Raw genomic sequence first — 12,556 nt, 5'->3', positions numbered from 1 at the left:
GACATATGTGCATTGAAAAAGAAACAATGAAGTGTTGCTAAAAAAAAAGAAGTGAAAAATAGTCAGTGTGTAAACTCGTCCTGATTGTGAGCAACCCATCCTCAGACGAAACATACTGAATTTCTGCCAAGCTTTCTCTTACTTTGGGATAAGACAGAACTATGGTATTTTTGCCTCCAAGGTCATTGCATTTTTTGGGGAATGCCCGTGCCAAATCCAAGTTGACATTTTGTATTAAATGATAGTGTTGTCTTGTAACAGTATTCCGGAGAAAGTACCCACACCAATAAGGAGCGCTGTATTTGTAGCTGAACGTTAACTTGTACTGTACTGGATTTGTTACAGTACTCTGCCTGCCAATAAGTGGAAGGTCCTGTTCATTTGGTAAAGAAAGAAGGAGACGGAAAAGGTTCTGCATTCTCTGCCCCGAAAGCGGTCGTCATTCTGTTTTCTAGGCGCAGAATCGCGGAAAGAATCGCAACTCTTAAGTGGAAGTATCGTACCCTCTGCAAAAGAAGGGAGATATTAATATAAGATTTTAAGTGAAAAAGGGGACGTGTTCAACCCACATAGATCAGCCGAAGCTGTGGCTGTTCAGTGTATTTTTCTGAGGCAAAATCAAACCTAAAGGAATCAGATGTTGTCGAGAATAGGTGACTTGGTATCTGCATAGGAGCCATTGGAACTTCACGTGCTGAAAGCCTGTTTGACGATTCACACGAATGACCGTTAGTTTTGAGACGGCGTGAGATAGGGTTGCGTTAAACATTCTGTTGAAAAACTCAAAAGAATCCAACCTTTAAGATCTTGACAGAAGAACGTTTAGAAGAAGATCTAATCCTTTCTATTTAGACAGTTGAAAGAATTAGATAACAGAAAGGTTCAGGAAACCTACGGTGATCTTTTGCCGAGTTTCAGTATTTGCGTTTGTGATTCGCAGTTGTCAGTTCTTGCTGGTTTGGACGGATTACAGTAAATTGGCCAATAATATTTTCACTTCTAAAGTTGATATATTAATTTTTCTTTTGAACTTGTTGCTTTATGTACTGTAGGCCTACTTGAAAAATGCATTAATTTATGAAAACTTGATTACAATTGCAAGAATTTCCACTTTTTAGATGTGTAAGGCCCTTGCATTTTCTTGAAAGATACAAATAAAATAACATAAATAATGCATGTATATATATATATATATATATATATATATATATATATATATATATATATATATATATATATATATATATATATATATATATATAAATTTGACTCATCGGGTCGAACTTTCAGTTTAAAGGCAAGGGTGCTGCCAAGTGAACCACATAAGTCATAAAAGAAGCTTGGAACCTAAGTACCACAGTACCTAAGGCTTTTACCTGGGCAGGCTTACTGCCTAGCATACCAGCGTGTTTTACCCAACTTCCCTACCCAGCAGTGACCCAGTTGACAGCGTTTCTTTCGAATGATCCCTTCTGAGTGAATATGATAAAAATAATCAACACATAATCACGTGAGTCAGAAATTTATTTCTGACTGCCGACTTACTCCTTGGCAAAGGCGTTCACAGACTGGAGTTCGTCATTATTCTTAAGAAAATTGGAAGTTTATTTGTTTTTAATTATGGAGTGAATCATTAATTGGGTCTTGGCGTTACTTCGCTGTAGGGGGCTTGAAGTCAGACTTTTTTATACAAAAGACGTAAAATTTTGGCTTGGTATCTGAATTTTATTTCTGGGTATCCTGCAACCTTCTGGGCACGCAAGGGTACTTATTGTATAGTTTTCTTGGGTGAAGTGTTCAAGTTGAAAATTGTGAACTCATTCGCTGTCTTTTGAAAACATAAGATAATAAATCCATTGGCGTTCTGACGTCTAGTCGTATTTCAGCGAAAATGTCATCCTATTCAGCTCTGTGGTGTCCTTGCAAAAATTTCATTTTTAACTTATTGACAAAACTTTTTATTTTTTGTAGGTTGGGTTGTGAGGTAAAAATGTGTCTGTTCAATGATTTTTCTTTTGTAAATAATTACCCTTGATAAAAAAGTCAGTGAGTATTTTGTATTTTTCAATTGCAGAATTTCCTCTGGAAAAGAAATGCTATGCCATTTCCATTCCAGATCTGTTTGGTTGGGTATTTTGGTCGTGAAATATATTTGAAGTTGTATTGGAAGTCCTGTCCACCCCTTCTCAATCACACCACATTCTTAAGACGTTCTTCGGAAAACGAAAATCTTATTAAGATATATATATATAAAAATGGAGCTTTTAGAAAATTGAAAAAAAAGGGATTTCAGTAAAAATATGCATAGAAGTCTTAAGAATAAAAGGCTGAGTGAATGTCTTGAAAAAACTAACAAGATAAATACACTAAGCCTCAGTAAGCAAATTAAAGTAGGCAAGTTATTGAAATCAGGAAGACATTTTTGCTGAAATATGACTAGATGTCAGAATTTAGTGGGGTTGTGTAATTAAGATAAAAAAACTTCCTTTGTGTGCCTCATGAATTTAGGGGCAGTTTACTAGAATCAAGTGATTATTTGTCTCTATCGGCTCTATTTCATTTATAATAATTAAACATGTTTATTTTCGTGATTAAAAAATTTCGACACGCTGATTACTTTTTTGCTAGTAGTTTTATGCGGAATCTTTGTGATATAGTTTTATTTGACAAAAAAAATGAAAGAATAATGAAGGTTTGACGGTCCCTTTGAATTTTGTGTATTCTCTCTCTCTCTCTCTCTCTCTCTCTCTCTCTCTCTCTCTCTCTGTGTGTGTATATGGTATATTTTTTATAAGAGGTTCCGTTTTACTTTGTAACACCCAGCAGATGACCTTTTCCCTCATTTTATTATTTGGAAATGAGTAATCCTGGATTACTTGGAGAAAAGTTAAATATGCCTTAGTTTAACCAGACCACGGAGGAGCTGATTAACAGCTCTCCTAGGGCTGGCCCGAAGGATTAGATGTATTTTACGTGGCTAAGAACCAATTGGTTACCTAGCAACGGGACCTACAGCTTAATTGTGGAATCCGAACCACATTATAGCGAGAAATGAAATTCTACCACCAGAAATAAATTCCTCATTCTTCATTTGCCGGCCGGAGAATCGAACGCGGGGCCCATCAGAGTGCTAGCCGAGAACGGTACCAACCAGTCCAATGAGGAGGTTTGTACGGTGCTTTCTGCGTGATTAAGCCCCATTCTTTTATTTTTCCTCTTTCCTGTGTGTGTTGGGTCGGGGCTGTGTAAAGGAACGTTGGTAAGGGTCGAGTGTGATTGAAGGTTTCCTATTTTTGAGGGTCTGCTCAGTGATACGGTACATTAAAGATTGAATTCTGAATCTTTGTATTTAATTTCTATGAGGATGTTTTCTCATTTTTTGTGTTTCATTCCTTGAATAAGTGTTGGGAACGATGTTAAGCTTTGTTTGTGAGTCCGTAAAAATGCTTTGCTAACTCATTGGACGGGTTGGTACCGTTCTCGGCTAGCACTCTCAACTTTCATTGCTGCGGTAACTTCCTTCCAGTGGTCTCCTTCGCAAGTGCGTTACTTAGCGTCTGATTATTGTGTTGCCTCTCTCTCTCTCTCTCTCTCTCTCTCTCTCTCTCTCTCTCTCTCTCTCTCTCTCTCTCTCTCTCTTATATATATATATATATATATATATATATATATATATATATATATATATATATATATATATATATATATATATATATATAACTACAGTAGTTATGAAAATACAACGAAAGACCTTCAATGAAGTCTTTTCTTATTTTTATGCCTCTTTGTCTATTTGATTTATGATTGACTTGGCGTAGCTGACTCTCACTGCTTTTTGTGCGGTGGCATCTTTAATCATTTCCGTCCACTTTATCCTTGTTTTCTTTTGCCTCAGTGCAGCCGTTCAGACCGTTTCACTGTCTCTTGGTTGTTTATGTTAGTTTTTATTCTTATTAGCATCGTTAGCATCATATTCCATTTTTATTCTTCTTCTTCTTCTTTTGACGTGCTTTTTTCCCCATTTTTTAAATTTCTGCTTCGTTATTGTTCCCGTAACAAAAATATCTCTTCGTCTTTTTTTTTTATTCCAGTCTTTCCTGGCCTTGAGGAGGAGGAGGAGGAGGAGGAGGAGGACACTCCCGATTCTATGACGATGTAGATAGGGACGAAGACGATGGTGATGATGGTGACTGTGAGAAGGTGAAAGAGGAGAAAAAGAGGTGATGGGAGCTGGTCGGGTGGGCCAGTGACGTTGGGGCCCGGCACAGTGTGTGTTGACGGTGGGGATGGGGTGCCCCCGGCTCGCCCCCTCTCTCTCTCTCTCTCTCTCTCTCTCTCTCTCTCTCTCTTCGATGGAGGTAGTAGAGGTGGCTGAGGTCTTGGTGGGTGGTGGTAGTACTGGTGGTGTGGGTGGGACGTCCTACTGCTGATGGTGAAGATGCATCACTTGAAGCAACAGAGGCACCAGCAACAACAACAACAAGAACAACAGCAACAACAACAGTGGTATCTGTAGCATCCGATGGTGCTGTTGCAGTGATATCGCCCGAGATGGTGCAGCCTTTGTGGTCGTCCATCCTCCTGTGTTAGATGAAACGCAGAGGGACCATGACCTCCCCCGATCTGTGCAGGCGCGCCCTTGAACTCTACAACAACAACAACAGCAGCAGCAGCAGATCAGCAACAACAGCCGCAGTAGCCGTTGTCTTGCCCTTGACTTGACTTGACGTGGCAGTTGCAGGGACTCTACTGCCACTGGTGCTGGTTCCTCCTACGAGTGTGCTTTGGTGCGAGGAGTCCTGTGACCCTCTTTCCGTCCTCCCGTGGTTTGGCGTGACCCATATGTGCCAAGGACCTTCTACGAGAGCGAAGCCTACCGCGCATATTGTTTTCCCGCGGGAGAAGAAAAACGTCGCTTGTGTTTCTGCCCCACCGTTAGTGATTGCCGCTTCTTTTTCCATTTGTACGTCACTCTTAGGTCCTTCCTTGTTGGTCATAAAGTTGATAAAGGTGGCGCAAATACGAGGTTGTTTCAACGAGAGAGAAACTTTGGGATTTGACGGAGGAGGAGGAGGAGGAGGGGGGATGGTGGTGGTGGTGGTGTTGGTGGTGGAGAAGGAGGAGGAGGGGGAGGAGGAGAGGAGACCGGGGATGATGCAGATAACGTTCGCTGGCCATAGGATCCTTCCTGAAGGGATCCTTTCCTCGCATCCTCCAGTTTCTCCTTCTGCGTCGTGGGCGGAGCACCGGTTGGGGCTTGCTTTTGTGTATTCGAGAATTTCTTTAATTTTCACCTTGTGCGGCAGTTGTGATGGCGGTGTGTGTGTGTGTGTGTGTGTTTTCACATGGGGCCTTTCATTAGAAGTCATTTCGACCTTATGGCACGAACGCCAGATACCTTACTTACGTGTTAGTGAGGGTCGGGAGAGACATATTGATGGAGCGGACTGTATATGTCCGCTGGGATGGATGGATGAACGGGAATTCCTTCGTGGACCAAATAAGTAAAAGATAATGAGTGATGGGAAAGGATCTGTGTCCTGGAGGTCACCCAAGTGAAATGGAGTAAGGACTGACTGACTAGTCTTTAAAGATACAGTGGCGTCACAAAAACAAGGTCATCCGTGAATGTGATTGGTGTGTAGAGTGTTATGTCGGGTGGAAGTCGTACTGTGCAGTTCACGTGCTGTGCTTCGAGTCGTGTGACGTATGGTGATTTCGAGATGATAAAAGTCATTACATTCATTACATTTACTTACGTCATTTACTTTCACATTATTCAAACGATCACAGCAGACGCTTTTGAGGCTCTCTGGAATAGAGTTTTTATTTCAGTAACCGTGGTTGCATTAACAATTTATACGATTTCTCTCTCTCTCTCTCTCTCTCTCTCTCTCTGAGTGAGGGCACTTGATCCATTTCCGTGCTATTTCATGTTACCATTTTTACCTCTCGCACTTTCCGGTAATTTTTTTATTTTTTTATTTTTTTTTTTTTTTGGCCGAACAGCTTGTCCCATCACATGGAGTGTTTATGTTCAATTTTGACAAGTAGGGGGATGATTGTCTGTCCATCTAAAAATGCCATATTGGATGAAGCAGTATTCTTTCATCATTTCAGGTACCTTGAATCCCGAGCCGGAATACTATAGATAGCAATTTTTTTTTATCTGCATATTTTATGCTTGCTTTTAGAATGTTATTTGGAAGTGCGTGTAAATACAGCGTTTTGTATAAGTGACAGTATTCATGACTGATTATGCTGAACGGGATGAAAGTTTCGACTTGCATTGGTGTGTGTGTGTGAAACACTCTGTTGTGAAATGATTCACTTGTTCAGTTTTGGAGGCATGATTGCATTCAGGGTTTATGCGTGGCCTTCCCATATCTGCGTGCGTGTGTATTTATGTGCTGTGCGTATATTTGGAATGATAACAAGCTGTTGCATGTGTGTGTGTATGTGTGTGTGTGTGTGTGGGGTTGAATTGTTGCGGTATCTTCATTGGTGTCATTAAATTAGAGTAAAGCTGCTTTCCATCTGCGCAAGTGGTGAATGGCAAATGAGCAAAACACTTTGGATGGTTATGATTTCGTGGTAATTGTTTCTTGTGGGATGAGCTGCCACCATCTTCCTCCAAAGCTTAGTGACTTTGTAATCTTAAATCCATTTTCAACGACTCGGATAACTTATTGGCATCAACAGTTGTTTTATTTAATTAAGAAACGAAATGTTTAGCCAGAAACTACCGCTGACCTTAATTTTGCTGCCTTTTGAGTGAAAATGATATTCTCGTATTTATTTTTCTCTTTTTTCCTGAATTCTGTGTGTATACAGTGACTGTTGGATCGTGTTAAAATGCGATTGCTAAATAGGTGTTTGTGTTGAAAAGTGATTGCGTTACACATTCAAGTCGTGTATGTGTTCAAGTTGCAAATCGTCTTTCCTCCAGTGAGAATAGCGGGGAATGGCAAAAACCCTTCCAAGGAGAGTGGCGCGCCCTACCTTGCCCATAAGGGCGTCACACCCACACCTTCTGCAGAGGTCTCACCACGTGAGAATTGAAGTCGCCCGTTTGGTTCCCTTGCAAGAGATAATGGGACACACTTCCATTCAGGCCACCTTCTAACACACGCCAACACGTACAGACAGACTCGGTCGCCAGCCCATGCCCCTACGCCCACTCACGCCTCATTACGGTCATTGGAAGTCCTGTGCGTGATCCAGTTGCGTCAAGTCTTGATGAAGATCGAACCTTTTGGCTTAGTGACTCGAAGAGCCAGTAACTAAGGAATAAGCGAAGGATAAGTGTGCGTGTGTGCGCGTGTGGGAGAGGCCGGTCTGAGTTTTGGGTGGCAGTGATGACCCCCGGCCACCCACCGCTACATGGGCGTCGCTCAGGGCAAGCTGGCATTGCGCTGGCTCACCTGTGCCCTCTTCAAGACACGGTAAGTTCTTACTAAGCAAATGAACTGAGGGGGAGGGAGGGACGGAGTACCGCTTGAATTCGTATAATTTTTTGCCGTTGCTACTGACGTTTCGTCGTCTGGACTTTCTCAGTCCGTTGTTTTAGATGCCGGCGTCATAATGACCTTGCAGTTTGTAGTTCTCTGTAAAAGAAAGCTTTTTGAGATGGCTTTTTCTGTCCGCCCTCAGATCTTGAAAACTACGGAGGCTAGAGGGCTGCAAATTGGTATGTTGATCATCCAGCCTCCAGTCATCAAATTGACTAAATTGCAGCCCTCTAGCGTCTGGCATCGCTATAGGACAGGCTACCACCGGGCCGTGGCTGACACAGCATTATACCGAGACCACCGAAAGACTGATCTGTTTTCGGTGGCCTTGATTATATACGCTGTACAGAAAACTCGACTGCACCGAAGAAACTCCGGCGCGTTTATAGATGACGCCGGTTTGATTACCGTGTATTTGTTTCATGGATGATAAAGATGCAAAATAGCTTTCTTGTTCTTTTCATTCGTCTTCTGTGCCGCTGGCCAGTAGGTACTTGCTTCCACATGATGTCGAAGTGTCTCTCCGGCTCTCTGGAAAAGTTCCCTTTCGTAATTGTGTCTGATTTCCAAGAGACGGTAACTTCTTCGTATACCTGCATTACACTTTGTAAGACTAAGAGCCTGTTACTTGGTTTACTCGTGTGCTCATCTCTCTCTCTCTCTCTCTCTCTTCTCTCTCTCTCTCTCTGAAATGGTATTAACTATTTTTTTGTGATTTCTCTTTATTGACGACACACAAATACATGTTTGCGTGTGTTTGTACGTGTGTGCGCACGTGTCGTAAATAAAGGGAAGTGTGAATAAAAAAAATGTTTATATCCAATCTTGGAGAGAGAGAGAGAGAGAGAGAGAGAGAGAGAGAGAGAGAGAGAGAGAGAGAGAGAGAGATGCGGCGTGGTATTTACATACGTGATCAAATGAACTGTGAAATTTTGGGTAAAACAATATGAAACTAAATTTTAAAATCACGAAATATCCAAGTATCCGCCGGGGCGAGCAGAAGCTTATCATAAAGTCAGTCGCCATAGACTAATGCAGCAAATTTAATAGTAGTCTTGCGGTAACCGTATCATTGAACTGATAATGTTACGAGCTTCTCCGATTACCCAAGCCACGTCCCTGGTTGCTGCCTCGCTCCAATTAGCAAATTGTAAGATTGTGTAATCTATACTGTGTTTGCCTTATTTGAGGAATAAGTATATATATATATATATATATATATATATATATATATATATATATATATATATATATATATATATATTTGTATATACGCGTGTGTGTGATTGTGTGTTTTAGCATGAAACCATTATCTATCTCTACGTATGTATGTATGTATGTTTATATATATATATATATATATATATATATATATATATATATATATATATATATATATATATATATATATATATATATATATATATATATATATATATTTCATACTTGCACAAGTACCTTTTAAGAGTGCAAGCCTTAAATCTGTCATAGTAATAGACGAAGATCTTCCACCTTGATGGGATTCGAGCCCAGGGTAGGGAGAAAAGTGAGGGTTTGCAGTTACTGCTTAACCCACCAAGAAGGATAAGAATTGCTTTCAGCTTATACAATCATATATCTATCATATTCAGGTACATTTTACTATGAGTCAAATAGACACACACACACACACGCATGCATTTATGTATGTGTTTATATACATGCATGCGTGTGTTATATGTGTACGTGCATATATATGTGTACATATACATATACATATACATATACATATATATATTTCCTTACATACACACGCCGTGTTACTGAGTAAGTATCTTATGTGAAGATGGTGAAAATTCCAGTGATCTGAACGACCGCAGATCATTGGCTTTGAAATGTGATGTTGCCGATGGCAAATGTGTAAATCCCTGGTTAAACTCGGTATTTATTTGTCTGTGTGATTTTTTTTATGTTCATGGAACATTACATCGCACACGAAATATACGAGTAAAATAGTAACAGTTGTATCTGGATTGATAAGAAATGCGTAAAACATCCGCAGTATGTAAAGATGAAGGAAACCAATTACTGTAATACTTATAAAAACCTAAGCAAGACGGGTTGTTTAAAATGAGCATGCTATGTTCATAAGGGCACCTTTGTGTACATTACAAATCAAGCTGCATGCCACAGGAACTATTTTGTTAGCAGATACTAAGCTTGCGTCGCAAAAACACTTGAAAAGAAAGTTCCATCCGCCTTCAATCTCATCCCTATGGTAAACTTACGTGAATGTCAAATGAGCAAAATGAAGCTCTCTGGCCAAGGGACAGGTTGCTGCACTGCGCTCATTTCACCTGCGTGAACGAAGTCAGTTGGCAGCCAGCTAGCTAGTTTGGCTTCTATTAATTGTGTGCTAGTCCCTTGCGAGTTCTGACTCGCTGCTGCCTTTGGGTCTAGGCGAGGTCCTGTCTATGGCGAAGAGACGAAGCGGACACCACCGCCCTCGTCTGCGTTGGTCACTGCATGAGAGACGGATTGGGGGTTTTGTTATTTGTCGAAAATGTTGTTTCTCAAGCAGAGACGAGTTAAATGATAAACCAAACACACAGGATGAAAGCGACTTCCTTAGCTTGGAAGTGGATCTAATGGTGATATATGCGTTTTTCAAGGTTGCCACAGTTAGCATTGTCACACGGAATCCTCACTCTCGATTCTGTTTTGCTCAGCCGATTGAATCTAAGGAATCGGATGGTTGGGATCAGGCAGTTGGCCTTCGCCCTTTGCTGCCTCTGCCCTTTTGGTCACCAAGCACTTTGGCTGGAGACTTTTGGGCCACGAACATCTTGGCCGTAGGAAATTATGCATAACAAAACTAAGGAACTACAACGCATTATTTTTACCTCGAATTTTAAGGAGTTGAAAAGAAGACAAGGATTTATTTTCAGTATCAAAGAGATCAAACTTAATGCTGTATTTCATTTTTGCCTGACCTGTAGATTAACTATCTATAACACCTCGGATTTTTCGAGAATCTGTCACATAAACTCCATGAGTGTTCTTATAAGGAGGCTAAAAATCCGGCATTGACTTTCCTTGGCATTATAGAGGGGACAGGATTCACGGTCGGAGAAGGACCCATTGGTCAACTTATGTTGTTCTGTGAAGAAGGAGTTAGTATAAATCAAAACAAGCATTTAATCAGAACTGTCCAAAATGATAGTGCCCTTTTTGTACTCCTGAGTTGAAAGTCATAGAATTTATTGGTCTCAAGGAACCCCTTAGAATCTGCATCAAAACAGCTAAGAAATATAATTAATATGAAGCCCAGACCTGTACATTTTTTACCCGTCGGCAGAAGATGTCTGAAAGAGAATGAAAAGAGGCCAGTGTTAATCCAGTTGATTCTCAGATGTAATGACCTCTGTTTGCGTTAATATGGTTGTATATTCCGTAAATGCCAGTTATTTTATGCAATGCATTTTTTCTGCTGGATGTCGTTTTTCGTGAGAATGCTTACAGTAAAGGAGAAAGGTCTTGCACAGCGTTGTTTCACTTTCCTCGTGGCCATATACTCTTCATATTTTATATCATTTCGGTTCCTGTGATTATGTATATATAATTATATATATATATATAATTATATATATAATTATTTTACGTGGCTAAGAACCAATTGGTTACCTAGCAACGGGACCTACAGCTTACTTTGGAATCCGAACCACATTATACCGAGAAATGAATGCCTCTCACCAGAAATTAATTGCTCTAATTCTTCACTGGCCGGCTGGAGACTCGAACTCGGGACTAGCAGAGTGCTAACCGAGAACTCTACCGACTCGTCCAACGAGGAACGAGAGAGAGAGAGAGAGAGAGAGAGAGAGAGAGCGCTTTACTGACCTGAAGGAAGGTCATTTTTGTAATATTTTGTAAATACAACTGTAATAACGGCTGGTTTTGTAGCATCGTTGTACCCAAGTTATTTATACGTAGCGCATTTTTTAAATAAGCATAGCCAGGCTTTTGGATGGACAGATTATAGTTTGGCGGCAAACTCTTCGGCTCCCTCTTCTACTTTCAGGGTAAAACTGGCCACATGCCAGGACGGGCCCTTGGCTGATGCCGGTCCGTCAGCGTGGCAAGGTGTGAAAGGGGTTAGATGCCTGGTATGGACCTCCGGACTCTGTAGCCAATGTAGACGAGTTTTCCGACAACTTACTTTATTGTTACAGCAACAATGATACTCGCTTCTCTTAGTAATGGTGGTTTATGGCTCGCAGAGAGAGAGAGAGAGAGAGAGAGAGAGAGAGAGAGAGAGAGAGAGAGAGAGAGTGTCACCTCTTCCTTATCCTAATCTTGGCATCATCCCTTCTGTTAAAGGAAAGAGAAGAATTTAGATTAACGAAATAAACGAAGGATATTTGTAGTACTTCCAATGTCACTGGTTGACGACATGACGTTGAGAGTCGGGCCTTGTTTGTGGTATCCAGTGGTTGCAACATTTTTTTACGTGTTGCTTAGGAAGCCATACAGTGCTGTGTCATATGGTTGGCAGAGAGGAGACTGCTTTCCTCTGCTGTGGTACGCTTTCTCTTCCATTCATTCTGGTATCATAATTCATACTTGGATTGTGGACATTTTCCGTATTTAGATAGACTTTAGAGCACCTTTTTTTTGGGGGGGGGGGAGCTGTTGGGATTTATTTTCAGTGAGAAGACTGACTAATATTCTTATGACCATTTAAAAAAAAAATTGTTTTGGTAGAACGACTGGAGTGATGTATTGGAAAGTCTTGATAAATAAAATGGACGGAAAACCTCCTTAACCATCGAAGTGTTTGCGACAGAGGACGTAATCTGAGGTCGTGTTTCACTTGTTGATATTTTTGAGTTGTAAACTGGAAGGAAATTATCCTGTACGCTTTGATAAGACAGTTGTTTGTTGGGAAGACCCAGAAACGATGTGGTGATATCGATGATAAGTGTATCTATGAAACTTCGTAAACGATTTTTTTTCACGTCTAGGAATATATAGTTTGGTTTCTTGCGGGAAAACTAAAGTAGTTT

At 40.6% G+C, this 12,556-nt stretch overlaps 1 protein-coding gene across 3 annotated transcripts in view; it reads left to right on the top strand.

Moving 5' to 3' along the window:
• Positions 1–12,556, top strand: part of Mob2 (MOB kinase activator 2) — a 354,696-nt gene that overhangs the window by 22,240 nt on the left and 319,900 nt on the right. Inside the window, exon 1 of one of the 3 annotated variants that reach the window (XM_067121704.1) lies at positions 5,977–7,445. The exons of the other annotated variants lie outside the window; for them this stretch is intronic. Within the exon in view, the coding sequence (XP_066977805.1) occupies positions 7,384–7,445 (62 nt within the window). The 5' untranslated portion in view covers positions 5,977–7,383. Of the gene's footprint in view, positions 1–5,976; positions 7,446–12,556 lie in introns of those variants that run through there. 3 annotated transcript variants of the gene reach the window in all.

Source organism: Macrobrachium rosenbergii, chromosome 19 (genome assembly GCF_040412425.1).
Source record: "Macrobrachium rosenbergii isolate ZJJX-2024 chromosome 19, ASM4041242v1, whole genome shotgun sequence".
Lineage (NCBI taxonomy): Eukaryota > Metazoa > Arthropoda > Malacostraca > Decapoda > Palaemonidae > Macrobrachium > Macrobrachium rosenbergii.
The sequence above is the reverse complement of the archived record's forward strand: the minus strand, read 5'-3'. Positions and strand labels throughout refer to the sequence as shown.